The following is a 15,810-nucleotide window of genomic DNA, read 5'->3' as shown; positions in this document are numbered from 1 at the left end:
GGCATTTGAAACATCCCATTTTGCACTAAAGATAACAAGTCACAAACATAGCTTAATACAAGAAACATCCAATCTAAACATTATCGAGACAGAAGTTAAGAATTACTGTAAAAAGAAAATGAGAAATACAAATCTTGCATCAACTGTCTTTTTGTATTAGAAATAAAAAAGAAACTTACACTTGTTGTATAAGCTGCTTCAGGGTCATCCTCTAATACCCGCGATAATCCAAAATCAGAGACTTTACACATGAGATTACTGTTGACCAAAATATTCCGAGCTGCCAAGTCTCTATGTACGTAGCCCATATCTGAGAGGTATTTCATGCCAGAAGCAATTCCACGTAGCATGCCAACTAGCTGGATAACTGTGAAGTGGCCATCATGCTTCTGCAAGGAAGGTAGATTGTCAGCTTCAAGAACATTTACATTTTCAAGTTTAACTCAACTTTCTTCAGTTTACATTGGCAAATGCCTAACCACAATTTGCTAATCCAGGCACACCTCCCCATATATCGTATATACTCAAGTATAAGCTGACTTTTTCAGCACATTTTTTATGCTGAAAAAGCGCCCCCCCCCAGCTTATACTCTGCCGCCTTTGCCTCTGTCGTCGTCGGAACGAGCAGCCCAAAAGCAGCTCTTTTGGGCCGCTTGTTCTTCCTCCGCTGCTGCTGCCACCACCAGGTTTGTGGTGTGGTGAACCAGCTTATACTCAAGTCAATACGTTTTCCCAGTTTTTTGTGATAAAATTAGGTGCCTCGGCTTATATTTGGGTTGGCTTATACTCTAGTATATACGGTAATTTATTTAATTATCCCCATTGGCTTTTGGGTCTTTGACCTTTTTTCACATTTGTAGCATTTCCCACAATGGAGTGCCACCACTGAGATGGCCCGTTCTCTGGTACCTACTTCCTACACCTAAAATGGCGGCAGTACCTTCAGTAGGCCCTCCATTCATGTTTGGGTAGGTACATATGGAGACAGACAGTCTTACAAGAACTGTGGTCCTAAACCGTGAAGGACTTACATCACCATTTCACTGTAATTCCCCTAGCCTTCACAGTTAAGTCTGATGTGCTCCTCTTTTTAGAGCCAGACAATGGACCAGTCCACAATATTTACAGCTCAATGTCTAGCAACCAGTTCCAAAGTAATGATAGACATATCTGTTATATAAACAAGCTCTTACAAATTACACTACTATGTCTGTCAAATAAGATTGTGGTAACACATGAATGAAAATGCTATGTGCTAAATTAGTAGCTATCTCTTGCCTAATCCTGTGACAACAATCTTTAATTAAAGATGAATACTGAGGAAATTAGAGGAAAAAATCCTAAGAATAGATACACTCTTCTCCAAGGTTAGCTACTTAGAATGTCTCTATGGAAATAATGTAGAAAAGATAACCCAAATAAGAAATATTAGCTCTTCATATTACTAATCCACTTTTGGACAGAAAAGTCCTGGCTCAAGAACTGCCTTCAAAAGTACTTGAAATAAAATCATGACTTTAAGATTGGATAATCAGTAATAATAAAAAATTATGTTTATATCCTTTTGCCTGCAAAACCCACAATCTTATGCAGGCCACTTAACACATTACAGCAACAGATGGCAATGGGGTTTTTTTTAACTACTGGTTTAAAAAATTAAGTAACAGGTATACATATATGTAAGCCTGGCACAATACTCTGCATTTTCTAAGTTTTAGATGCAGTTAATTTTATATTTTATAATATTACAAAATATGCTTTAAGAAAAAGCCTAGGGTTGCTAGCATTGGGAAGCTACAGAACCTTTACTGAAGTTATTCTAGCACAGGTTTCCTCAACCTCAGCCCTCCAGATGTTTTTGGCCTACAACTCCCATGATCCCTAGCTAGCAGGACCAGTGGTCAGGGATGATGGGAATTGTAGTCTCAAAACACCTGGAGGGCTGACGTTGAGGATGCCTCTTCTAGCATATAGCAGTCTTTAGATCATGCTATATGGATTGCTGAAATTCTGTTTGGAAATTCGTTCTTACAAGCCAGCTACCCATCAGCCCCTCTTTTTTTGAAGCTCAATTGTTGTGTGCTGTCTTCTAGTAATCAGCATTCAAGCCTGATTGTTGTTGTATAATTTGAAGTGTATTTCATCAATTAACTTTTCCTACTTTTGATGTTATGTCACTTCATTCTCATCTTTGATATCATTTGTGTATGTTACATATACATATTCAATACCAATTTGTTACTCTAATTATGTGGTGGGGAACCTGTTGCTCTCCATGAGCTGTTGCACTATAATTCCCATCATCTCTGATTATTGACCATTCTGGCTGGTGCTGATGAGAACTGGAGTCCAATGACATCTGGAGAACTATAGCTGTCCCATCCTTGCTCTAGGGCAGGGGTGTCCAAACTTTTTTCAAAGAGGACCAAAGTTGTTGACCTTTTCTTTAGGATTTTACCCCTGGAAACTGCCACAGGGGCCGGATTAAACTGACCGACAGGCCGGATTAGGCCCCCGAAATGGACTTTGGACATGCCTGCTCTAGGGGCTTTCCTTCTGCCTCCTTTTTCTGTCCTGTTTGAAAGGCAAGTTACAGCTCTGAGAGGAACATTTACCATATGATTTCAGAAATCCAACAAAAGTTATGGGAAGTGGCTCCTAGTGCAACCCTAAGCACATCTACTATGGAGTATTTGGGACACAATGAGATTTCTGAGTAAAGGTTCATATGATTTTGCTGTAAGTTAAAATACACATTTTGAAGACCATGGTGGCTCTTCAACTAAGTCATAAGCACAATGTCACCAACAGAAACATATTTCATACATAAATTATTGGAGGACAAATGCACAGATTAATAAGGAAGAGAGAGAACACACTTTCTGAAGTTTCTGTAATATACCCAGCAGCTGAAACACTTCTCCTTCCCATTTAATATGGTTGGCAAGGGAACTTAAAGTGACTCACAGTATGAAGACTCAGGAGTGCAGACAGTTTAAACAGCAATTTTAACACAGTAGGCATTTTTCTTTCACTTGACCAAATAATAATTCTTCAGATCTTACTACTGACTTCTTAACTACAGTTTCAGACATGCCAATAACAAGTAGTTCAAATTAATTACTTGGCATGGTGCAAATATTGTTATTTCTTATTTTTGTTTATTTAAACAATTTATATATTGCTTAACTACTATGGCTTCCAAGTGGTGTACAAGAGATAAAATACAGAAAAGGTAAAAATCGGCTAAAACTATAAAACCAGTCTTCTATTCAAATGGCTGCTGGAATTAAAAAATGGCATGTTTTCATTTAGTCAATGCAGCTGCTTTAATCCAGTGTGCAAGTAAATTTACGTCTTGTGACGCTTCTCTATTTTTTCTCCCTGCATCAGGACGATATTCAGGTCTCACTGGGTCTCTAGGTCCTTTCTGGTATAAAGCTGAATTCCAGGAAGTAAAAGTTATTAAATTTTACATTTTGATATTAAAAAAATGCTACATGGATATAATTTAGGAAGGGTATCATTGTCTGTCGTTACTGAAAATCTCTATCAGTAATAAACAAACAAATCAACACCAATTTTGTAGAAGGAAGCAAGTAAAATTATACATCATACAGATTCCTTTTGGGGTATTTATTAATTGGAATGCACTTACGAGGAGTGAAATGCTGCCATCTGGCAAAGTTGCAGAAACGTTTATCTATCTTATAAGGTTATTTATATAATTTTTGAGCTGTAAACAAACTTACAATTCATATGTTGCTTTTAGGCCAAAAATGGCTTCTAATAAAATCAATTTAAATACAAAAAAAGAAGCAGAACCAAACACAGCTTGATCCACAGGGGAGTTAGGCATTTTAAACTAAAAACTTAAGTGAAATTATGGGAAAGGTGGTAGCTCAGTTGGTATGGGTAGCACTGAGCTAGATGGACCAATAAGGCATTTTCCTAGGTTCCTAAAGAAAAAAGGTCTTGCCTAAAGCTTGCCTAAAGTGAGAGGGAGTGAGCTGCACAACCTGTCAATACAACAGAAGGGCCTGTTTCCAAGCCTCTGGGGGTGCAGTTGAGATATTGTACATAGAGAGCGGCAGATTTCCTGATCCATAACCATTGAGGCCTTGGCAGTTAAGAACCAGCACTTTAAATGAGTCTGGAAATGAACCGGAAGCCAATGCAGATGAAACAAAATCATAATAGTATGCTCTGAAAAACGGGCTTCAGATTTCAATGTAGCCATTGCATTTTGCACCGGCTAACATTTTCAGACACTTTTAACAGTAGCCCCATGTGTTCCAGTGATCCAGTCTAGGTGTGACTGAGACATATGTGGTAGTCAGATCTGTTTTATCCAAGAAAGGGAGCAGCTGCCATATTAACTGAAACTGTGCAAAAGCAATCCTGGCCACAGCTGCTACGTCAGCATTCCAAAGCAAAGCCAGTCCCAGGAATAAACCCAATGTGTGCAGGGACAAGACAGAGCTACGAAAGAGATTATTGGCCAACTGGACATAATATAGGGCTGAACAGCAACCTCCCTTCCGCAGCACTACCTCATGGGATACGCATGTCAGATAGGAGTGAGGATACAATACCTCTTTGAGGATATGGTAGCTTTCAAAGGTTAAAGAAAGGATTATAGAATGTGTCCTTCAACTTAAGAAAATTCCGACTGCTTCTTGTCTTTTCTTGACCATAAGCAAGACAGTCAGAATTTAGTAATATATTTCTAAACAAATACTTCAAAATGTTCTTTGCCACATTCTTGTCACTCCAAACCTCTATGATTATTGCTACTGCATAACATTTGAAATATATCTTTTCCCCATCTTCAAGTACTTCAGCATTTCACACTTGCCTATAGCGTGTGATTTTATCCTTATTCCATATGTTCTGCTTCTAAGTGATGCCTTTATTTCTCACACACTTGACTTTCCAGATCATGTCATGCTACACCCACACTAATCCGTAAACAACGTAGTCTGCAAAGCTTCTCAATACTGTTTTCTGTGCTACCTTTATTCCCTCAATATCTTTCAATAGTGCAGTTTTCCTTTTGGCTGTTTTTGCCTCAAATAATTATCTGTTATGGCAGGGATGCATGTCGCACGCTCAAAGGCCACATTTCCTCTGGGGGGTTGGGACAATATTTTCTGTCTCTCATACAGGTGTAGTTTGGCCCTAAAATGTGACTATAAATTGCCTTCAAGGAGCATCTTCCCCACTAATAAAAATACAAGTGTTGACTTCAGAACAAGGTTTAATAAGTGTGGTCAAGAGCTGACTTCCACACTAGATAAAGGAAAGGTTGTGCATTCTTACAGAAGCTGGCAGAGAAGACAATTGTCAAATGTTTTGGCTGTGGAGTTATTACTGAGCATGTATCTACAACAGGCATGTCCAATAGGTAGATTGCAATCTACCGGTAGATCGTGGGGGTGTTCCAGGTAGATCGCGGGATCTCCAGGATGCTCCTCATCAATCCCCCTGAAAAGCTCAACAACTCTGGGGCACCAGATGAATCGATGGCCTGACTCAGTATAAGGCAGCTTCCTATGTCCTTAAATAATAGAACCTATAGAAACTATGGAATTTATCAAAATTACTCTCAGTTGGCATAAATAATCATACAGTTTACTATATTGCATATTTTTTCTGGGTTCTGCAAATCATGCATGGTGATAAACAGTAAATGAAGCTGTGGTGTCCCAACTACTGGAAATCTTATTCAGCAAACTATGTGTGTTCAGATGTTTCAGCAGGTATTGCCCACTACTTTCAGTTATATCTATGAAGTCATAAGGGCTAGAATCTTGCTTTTTTAAAAAAGTAAGACGTCCAGGATTCTTCGGCAGCTGAATTCTGTCCCTGCTGCCTCATTCTGATTCCCCTCTACACATCTCCACATACAACATACACACAGCCCTAATTTAAAACCACTTTAAAAAGACAGGTGCCACAATTTATTAGGCCTCAACTACCACAGGCCTTGATTCTCCCACAGCCCTACATCCTGATGTTCCTCAGACATTAACTGTGATCCCGTAACAACTCATACAGCTTTTCTTCATATACTTGACTCTCTATGCAAATAAACTCAGAATAGATACACATCTTGATATAGATATCCTCTGGCAATTACCTCTTCTTTTTTGTTTTATTTGTCTCAAGAGGGAAGATGCAATTTCCCCCAAGTATTTAAGTGACTCAGGGTTGTTATCTAGGGCTTATTCCGACTCTCAGGGGTTAACACAAGAAGTACTTTTGATACAATTCCCAGTTGGCTGCTGAGGATGTTTATCAGCCTCCTAACAATTCAAACCAGAGTGAATTTATCCAGAGCACTGTTCCATCAAATTCTAAACAGTCTTTAATAGCTTTGCCAAATAAACTGTCCTTGACAGCCAAAAGTATATCTAATGCCTGGCTGGTTGCACATTTATGCTGCCCATCCAATGCACATGAGAGAAATTGTTTTATATTCAGCATCTGATGCCGTTTGCAAAACTTGACTCAAGAAATATTCCAGTCCAGTTACAGAACACTGCATAAAGTATTATGGGCAACAAATCAAGCTTCCCCAGTGAAAGCTGTTCCTTCTGCAGCCGAACTTTGCTCTTAAAGTGTTCCAGAGAAGAAACCATTTTACATCCAAAAAACAAAATCTGACTCAGACCTGCAAGTCCCACTTCAATCTTTAATTATAGAAATCAGAAGTGCATAACGTTCACACTTCCACAGCCTATACTTTGATTTATGTATTCATTGCCTTTAACTGTGAGAACTGAACCATGGGTGTGGGGAACAAAGTTTCTTGCAGAATAACATAATGGAACATAAAGACATGAATACTGATACTTAACTGACACCAATCCCTTTTTAATTATGAAAATACCTGGGCAAGTTCATACCTTTGCTTAGGATACATTTGGAATGGTTAATTAAGATGTTATTGGGAATGTTTTATTTATTCAAAGTACCCTTCTACACAAGGTGGTACAATTATCAACTGGATCACCTGAGGCTGCAGGTGGGGCAATTTTTAAAATATTTACCCATATAAAAAACTCCTTGTAGGGCAACACCTACTCATCAGGGGAAAGGATTTTCATGTATCCTCTCTGCCTGATGTGCTAGTTTCCTACATAAAGGAAGTTGTTTATGTGTTCATTTAAAAATATGAAGTCCTACCAGCAGAGTCTGAAGCAATGCAGCCCAAAATTCTACCACTTGATGTGGATATGTAGGGCAGCTTTCTGTGCATTCAAAATATGGTGGTGTAGAAATGCCTTGAAATATTAGGGGAAGATGAAAAGTTTTGTGTCATGTTTCCAGGAGGCTATTACAGAGGGAGGGATGGGACAGCAATGCTTTCCCAATGGAAACAGACCAAACCAAACACCACTCAATTCCACCAGGGTCACCTCCTGCCCACTTCTCATCTAGCAGCAGCCATCCCATCAGTTTAGCTGAAAGACCAGTAACCTTTGTCTCTTTCTCTCCTTGAACTCTTATCATTCCTGCTGGTCTCTATAAGAACATTGCCACTAAGTGCCTGTCCACACTTCCACTTGTTCCATGCCTAGAAAGAATGGGTCTAAGAGGTTTTCCACTTGTTCTAGACACAGATCAGAGTGGTTTTTCATTTGTCCCAACACCTTCTCCGAGAAAATCTACTGTTGATCGCTGAGTTAGAACAAACGTCAATCTGCAGAAAAACCGATTGGTGTTTGTTCCGATTCAGTGGTAAACAGCAGGTTAATCTGGGGGAAAGTTGAGGAAAAAGCAAAAGTGTGGATGGGCCCCAGTAAATAGTGCCTGAGTCATTCTCAGCCCCTTTTCCTTTTTGTATCATGCCGTTTAGACCGTGAGCTGAAGGCAGGTATTGTCTGATTCCTCTTCTGGAAGCCTTTTTTCAACTTGAAGGATGGGGTGACAATATTGTAAATATAAATAAGCAAACAGTGGGAGTAACCCATGCTGTGGCTCATCCCTTGACCACTTGCCAGACGAGTGATGCACGAGCCCTAGTGTACGCTTTTCTCATGTGTCCTGACTCCTGGAGCTTCTAATGTTGCTCCAGAGCGGTGGGAAGAACCACTGCTGCCATTGTGCCCACACCACAGTATAATATTACAAGGAATCCACACAAAACAGAGATCGAAGAAGCTGCACCCCTGCTCATGTGGAGAAAGGAATGTTGTCTACATGTCAGCAGGGCTGTCTCTGCTTCAGGAAGACCAGGAGAGAGCTCATATATTACTCTCTAAGCTATAAACTTGCTCAGTGTTCAAACTGATCACTACACAGAACATGTTGAAGTTAGGACAAAACAACAAAAAATGTCATTGACTTGTACAAATGTATCTTGATTCTCAGTATTTGACTGGAATTTTTTAAAAAAGGCTGATGGTACTGCTCATCCTGAAATAGCTGTGTAGAAAATTTCCAAAGGCTGAAAGGCTGCTGGACCAAGTTTTTGTACATGTTTTTAAAACAAATACTTTTCCCGTAACAGTTTGATTTCCAGACTCTGCTGATTCAATCAGGCCTCCAGCCTGGATTGGCACCATTAAAGAAAAGATCAATCAATACTTTGCTCAGTACAATAGCAACTGCGGTAGAGAATTTACTTTTTCCAGAACATCCAGATCTACTCTATAGAGTTAAAGAACATCTAAACTAGGCTTGCCTGCACAGCTTGTGGCCAATAAAGCCAACCAGCTGTGTATTGTTGCTCCCCTCCTGCCTTCTAGTTTAGTTCTCTACCTGGGACTGAAAAACAAGAGTATTGGCAAACAACTAGCATGCTGACCCTGGCTTGTGTCATGACATTTAACTTATGCCATGTGATAGTGCCTGCATTTGGGGTTTTAAATCATGCATGAGAGAGAGCATACTATCCACACTTATTTTAACTACATTTTGCATTATGGTTAATAACAGACCTTCAGAACGAATTAAGTTCATAACCAAAGGTACCACTGTATTAATGTTTTAATGCTCTGACTTAGTATAATTGGATATATATGCCATCTATGGTTTACTCCTATATGTGAATTGAATTAAACGGGACTTTCCCAGCCGCTTTTACCTATTTCTTCCTTTAGGTCCTGATTTCACATAATTTATTGACTAATCTTCGGCCAACAGCAGTCCCAGGGTTTGGCTGCCTATATTGGGACCAAGCCCCTCCCACCTGGTCTAGCCGGATTGGCCAGGATTAAAAAATAAGCCAGTGGTTAGAAAGCCCATCAATCTTCAGTTGCCGGCCTAGGAATTCCCCATGACACTGGCCACCTAGCGCCCCCCCTGGCATTGCTCCTGGGGGGGGGGAGCCCACAATGGGCCGTAACAGCTGCCCACCCTGTGACCGGGTAAGCTGCCATTTAGTATAATTGTGGCAATAAGCCTTTATTCAATGAGAAGCCAGCTGGTGCAGAATTCGGCAGGCAGGTTATTCACCTGGGCAAGAGAGTTTGAGCTGTGGTATGCCCTGAGATCTACAGATTCAGGGCGGTATACACATTTAATAAATAATAATATAAGAGACATGTCCTTTGTAACAACTCAGTTGTTTATAATTGTTAGCTGAAAACACAGTTATCTCTAGTAGCGTAAAAGACACTGAGCCATGTAATGTGAAACATCACAAACTGGCAAAGCTTATCAAATACAGGAGATAGAGAATAATCCTGAAGCAACAACTAAAAAATGTGTAAGATAACTGTTAAGAAAATATTATCTCAGAGGGATGGTGATGTACCAGAATACGAATTTGGAGAGGAAGTATTTGTCAAATCACTATTCAGGTCCCTCATGTAACAGGAACACATGTGTGCAAAATAAGTAAAACAAGTAAATAAAATGGGGAGGTTTCGTTCCGCAGCGGAAGAAGCCGATTGGGTGCCTGGGGTGGGGCCAGCTGCCCATGGGGGCGGGGCCACTCATCCACGGGGGCACCGTGGAGTCTGCCTGCCTCCTTCCACTCAGCTGTCCTACAGCTGAGGGGGAGGCAATGGGCTGACTGTTTGGAGCACAGTGGAGCCTGCGGTCGCTCATGCCACCACATAATTCCCAGGAGAAACATGTGGCTTGGGTGCACTGCAGGCCCCACGGTGAGTGCCGCCCACCATTTTGTCACCCCCTCAGTGGGACACCCGAGGCAGCCCACACCTACCACACACCCCTTGCTACGCCCCTGGTTTCATTCTACAACTTTGTTGCAAAGCCTGCTAAAGATGGCATGTGTGCATGCTGCATGAGAGTGAGAGAGCGAGCAAGAATGAGAACAAGCTCATTTTTAGCATCTTTTACAGCAGACAAATAAAGATGGGAGCTATTAAACTTTGCAGAGTCATGTGGGTCTCCTCCACCCAAAATGAACTCTGACTGGAGAGGATATGTTAGATGGATTTATAGCACACACTTTATGACTTCATTTTATGGAACTCTCGTCTCCTTTCCCAACATTATTTAACATGAGCTTCTGCGGCAGCATCTAACCTCTAACTGACAGAAAGGATAAGGTTAATGGCAAGGCTGTACTGGGAATTATATAATGGCTGCTTCTTCAAAGAGCAATATATCCTGACATTTCTTTCCCACAGAAAATATTTTTCACTTCCCTCCCTTGGCCTATTTTGGACTTGCCTTTAGGAATTTAAGTTTGGTAATACGTTTTGGTCTTTTACTCTGCTGTATTGTCTTTTGTTAATGTACCACAAAAATGAAACAAAACTTATTATGGTGCTTTACACTACTAACGTCTGAAGTACATGTCAACAATAAAAGGAGTACTTTCTGCAACAATCTGTTATTTTACCCAAATGCAATATAGGTTCTCTGGATTTATACCTTGATATAAAACAGTCGCAGTGCCCCTTTAAAAACCAGAACATGCTGTACATAAATAGTAGTTAAACATTAGTAATACAATTCATAAAGTGACAGAACGTTTGCTTTTTTATTAATTTGCACAAAAATAATTAGAAATATTGAGACTTCAGATTTTTTTATATTATATAGTAGTAGTATAGTACAGAGGGGGTTACTGTTTTGTTGCTTCTGTTTTGGCTATTTATTAGTGCTTTTATCTTGTGTTTTTACCTTGTGGACTGACCTGGGATCTTTTGATGAATGGCAGTTTATAAATCTAATAAATAATAATAATGATATGTGCAGTACATATCTTTTGTTTTAAATACTAAAATCAGATAATATAATCTAGAAGAATGGAAAAAGTTTCTGCTAAGCTGTGTTGCCAGGTCACCTCCATTTTGTCCCCATGTTTCCATTTTATGTATCTATCTTTCCTGTAACTACCTAGCTGCAAAATCTAGTAGTGACTAAGGCACTAAGCAAAGGGTGTGATTGTAAGACAGTTATATTAAAACATTTAGTAATCCTTTTATTGGCTGCCACACACCTGCCACTGTACAGAAATGGAAAGCGCCATAGGGCACCTGTAGCAGCACAACCAGAAGTCTTCATCTGCCTCACCTGCAATAAAACATATATCTCCCATATTGGTCTCTACAGCCACAGCAGGCGCTGTAACTTCCATTGCCTCCTGAGACAGATGGGTGCCAACAACAACTCGTACCTTATGCCTTGGTATGAGTGCTTGAAATATTGCTGTTCTGGAAAACATACCCTCTGTGTTTGCCCATTGCAAGGCATAGCTACCCCCAGATACTTTTTATGCTGTCTAGGGCAATTTGGTTTTGTGCAAGAACTAACACCACTTACAACAGCAACCTATACTATCTTCCAGTGTGATCTGAGTTAACTTTTATTTTGTCCCAGGATACAATATGCGATGTAGACCATCCTTTGTCCCTATGATTCCCCCTCCTTTTATTTGTGTAACGCTGTTTAAAAAGAATACTCTTCCTTTGGGTTAGGACCTACTAAGATACACCAAAAATATTTGGAACATAAAATCCAGTTAGGCAATGTGCAAATGGCTTTCTTGGCCATAGTGAGTTGGACTATGGAATATTGATGCTTCAGTGAAATATAAGGCTGGTTCACACAAGCAACATCAAATGACAAACTGCATGTAGGAACTATCATAAATTTAACACTTTAGATAAAGTTTTCATATCACCAAACAACACTTCGAACACAACACTTTTCTTGAGGCTAGTCCACACATTTAGCTGCCATTTCTCAATGAGTAATCATATGATGTACACACATGTGTGAAACAACCCATTATTTATAACCACCTTTATACCTAAACACTTTGTAAACACATCTGTCCATAATGCTAGTAAAAATCATTTGTGTCATGATGTGGCAACTGATAACATCATATATGTATAATTCCATAGGCCTAGATGTTGGTATGTCTTATTCTAAGCACAGAGAAAACATCACAAATAGGCAATGAAATAACCTTGATAGCCTTCTGCTCAGCTCCCCACACATGTCCATACAGAGTGCTGATCCAAGCCATGCAGTCTGTCAGGCAGAATGAATTAAATGATTCACTACACGTGCACGCGCACACACACACACACACTCCATTTGCTGATAAACAACTTGGTACATTCTGCCTCAAGCAAGTCAGACAAGATGGCTTCTTCCAACGACTACCAGGATTCAGGAAGAAGGTTCAAAGCAGTCTATCAAAAAAGTGGCCAAAGCATTTTCTCTTAGCCCTACATTCTCAGAGCCAGCCCTACTATTAGGGGGAAATGAGACACCTGCCACAGGTAGCCAATGCTAGAGGCAGCAGTCCCCAAATAGTTCCTCCTGATCCCTCTTGGCTATTCCATCTGCTGGGGGATAATGCTGGGTCTCTCATGCGGACTGCCTTAATCCTTCAGAGCAAGGCAGGGGCTCCAAAGGTTTCCAGTGCCAAAGGACTGAGAAATAAACATGTCTTAATAATGGTGTTGTGTTCAACGTTGTGTGAGCAGAAGGTAGGCCGTGCAGTGGACCGCTCTTTTCCCCTCATGCTTCTGCTTCCCCCTATACAGCTGAAATTTATTCAAGATGGCTACGATGACCTACTGAACATTGTGATTTATGGGGTTGCAGTGGGGAGGAGGTTGTGTGAAATCAGATAGAGGAATATATATATATATTTTTTAAAAAATGTGACTCCACAGTCCTAAATTTACTTGGATTTAAATGTTATTGTAATCATTGTTACTTATGTCAACATGCTTAGTAGCAGGGAGTTAATAAAGTTAAATAAACTTCGCTCTAGATATATGGGTCAATATGAGAGGCACAACTTCCCTTCTGAATGTACTTTGTCTCTTCATCTCTCTCCCATCCAACCCAGTATTTTCTCCCCTGATACTTCCGCTGCCCAGGCTCTTGCACAAATCTTAGGATCAACGTATTGTAGCATTATTCCTTTACTTCTAAATATAATAAGGATGTGAACATCCCTGGAACTTTAAAGCCCCAAATATGAGCTGCTGAAAAAAACATAAATCAGATCTGATATAATTTGGATTTACATGGGAATATGTGGAACAATTGCCACATCTAATGCCATTATATATTCCCCTCCAAAAATCAGCTAATGCTGTCATGCTCATAATATTCTGGTGAACAATAATGATTTATTTGTAGAAATTATGGCATAGAAGCTTGAAATGTTGAAGAGTATTCTTCACATTCTGGATTTTTATCTTTTAGCTCTAGCTTTTATATATATTTCTATAAAAGTGCTCAAAGCTACAAAAAAGGCATTATTACATATGAAGAAATATGGGCTTTGTGAAGTCCTTTGAGATCACTAGATAAAAACCCCTTGTAAATTTAACCTTTTATGATGGTTTAGAGACACACTTATACAGTACTTTTTGTACTCTCACAAAGATATTTCAAAGTTTACTCTTGAAGTAACTAGAAGGAAATCAAATTTTTTAAAAGAATTAAACAGATTTCTTTTAAAATCTAGAGCTTTCAGTCTTTTGATCTGCTGAGTATTAATGTTACTGAGATTAAATATCTACATTCCTTTCAGAATGCATGTAACCTCAATAGACATTGAATTGATAAACCACAACTGAGAAAAGGAAAGCATATAACTAAGGGAAACAATTAATGTGACTGAGAGGTTAATGCTTATTATTGTACCACTGCTCTCTCATGACTCTACCCTTTTCCTAATACAAACATAAATATCATATTTTAGAAGCAGACATAAGGAAGGCAATGTAGTAAAGAAATCTTGCTATGTGCTGAATATACCTATTTAGAGTGAAATGAGATACAAACTCTTCAACCTTCTGTCGTAAAAAAGGGATGAACAGAAGGTAGAAGCATTTGGTATTAGTAAAGATAAAGTAGCAACAGGATTTGGAAAAAGTTTATCTACGAGTCTGTTTACAAAATGAACAGTACTATTAATTCCGATCCAGCCTCATATTTTGCCATTATCTCACTGCCCTTCCAACCACCTACATTATCCAATATATTAAACACTAGGAATTCTTTTGTCATTTCCTCTTTGTTATATAACTCTGGTTTTTGTCTCATAGGTCCCAGTTCTTCAGTGCTTCACAGTGAGGCTTCATAAATGATTTTAGGCACTCATCTTTCTTTCTTTCTTTCTTTCTTTCTTTCTTTCTTTCTTTCTTTCTTAAGCTACCGCTGTGCCGTTTCTGCTTCACTATAGTCACCTTGCTTTGCTGCTTACTCATTTTCCCCCACCAATATTTTCAAATGGTATTTCATGCCAAGTGATCTCTATTAAATGCACATTATGAATTATTGTACATGTCTTCATTATGTTTTTCTTCTTCAAAAATTAGTTAAGTTCTACCAATTATACAGCAAGGCTAATGTTATCTTGTGGATATTTGCAAATGCGTAACGATGAGTACTTTATAAAAATACAATAAAAAACAACACAAAATACCTAAGAAAAATAAGAGCAAAACCAAACCAATAATCCCCCCTCCCACAACACTTTTTAAAAGAGAGTATCAGATGTTAGTCAGCCAAAGGCCAGGTTGAAAAGTAATGTTTTCTCCTGGCTTCTAAAGGTGTATAATGAAGGTGCCAGCTGAACCTCCCCAGGAAGAGCATTCACAAAGGGGGAGCCACTGCAGAAATCCTATTGTCGTGTTGCCACCCTCCGGACCTCTTGTGGAGGAGGCATGCAAAGAAGGGTCTCAGACGATGACCTCAGGGTTTGTGTAGGTTCATATGGAGAGAGGTAGTCCTTGAGGTATTGTGGTCCTGAGCCATTTTTAAGGCTTTATAGGTCAAAAACAGCACTTTGAATTAGACTTAGAAACTATTTGGCTACCAGTGCAGTCAGGCCAGGATCAGTGACAGGACCAGGGCAGAACCATCTTACCTGGTGAGCAATATGGCTGCCGAATGCTGCCCCAGCACAAATTTCAGGATCGTCTTCACAGGCATCCCTGCTTATAACATGTTACAGTCATGTAACCTAGAGGTTACCAGAGTATAGACAACAGTAGTTAGGCTGTGCCTGTCCAGCTGGGGCACCAGCTGAAGCTGATGGAAGGCACTCCATGCCACTGAAGCCACTTGAGTCTCAAGCAACAGCAAAGAATCCAGGAGTACCTGCATACCTGCTCAGTGAGCACACAGTGCCATCTAGCATTATAATGTTTCTCCTGAGCCCCACAGCAGTTCCCCTCTGTTGGAGCTTTATATGTCCCAAGGCATGTCCTGGTCTTCTTAAACTAACCTGCTGCCTAAACTGTGGGGAAACACATCATCCTGTTGCCAGTGTTGAAGTAAGATTCAGCTGCCAGTTCAGGCAGCTTCTGTATGTGAAGTGGGAGAGCAGCACCATCTTGTCCC

General features: G+C 39.8%; 1 protein-coding gene across 6 annotated transcripts in view; it reads right to left on the bottom strand.

The window, feature by feature from the left end:
- The window catches only part of EPHA6 (EPH receptor A6), a 394,139-nt gene that overhangs the window by 34,212 nt on the left and 344,117 nt on the right, over positions 1–15,810 (bottom strand). For all 6 annotated transcript variants that reach the window (XM_053386366.1, XM_053386363.1, XM_053386365.1 and 3 more), the window contains one exon: positions 180–389. In XM_053386366.1, the coding sequence (XP_053242341.1) occupies positions 180–389 (210 nt within the window). The remainder of the gene's footprint in view (positions 1–179; positions 390–15,810) is intronic.

Source organism: Podarcis raffonei, chromosome 4 (assembly GCF_027172205.1).
Source record: "Podarcis raffonei isolate rPodRaf1 chromosome 4, rPodRaf1.pri, whole genome shotgun sequence".
Taxonomy (NCBI): Eukaryota; Metazoa; Chordata; class Lepidosauria; order Squamata; family Lacertidae; genus Podarcis; species Podarcis raffonei.
The sequence above is the reverse complement of the archived record's forward strand: the minus strand, read 5'-3'. Positions and strand labels throughout refer to the sequence as shown.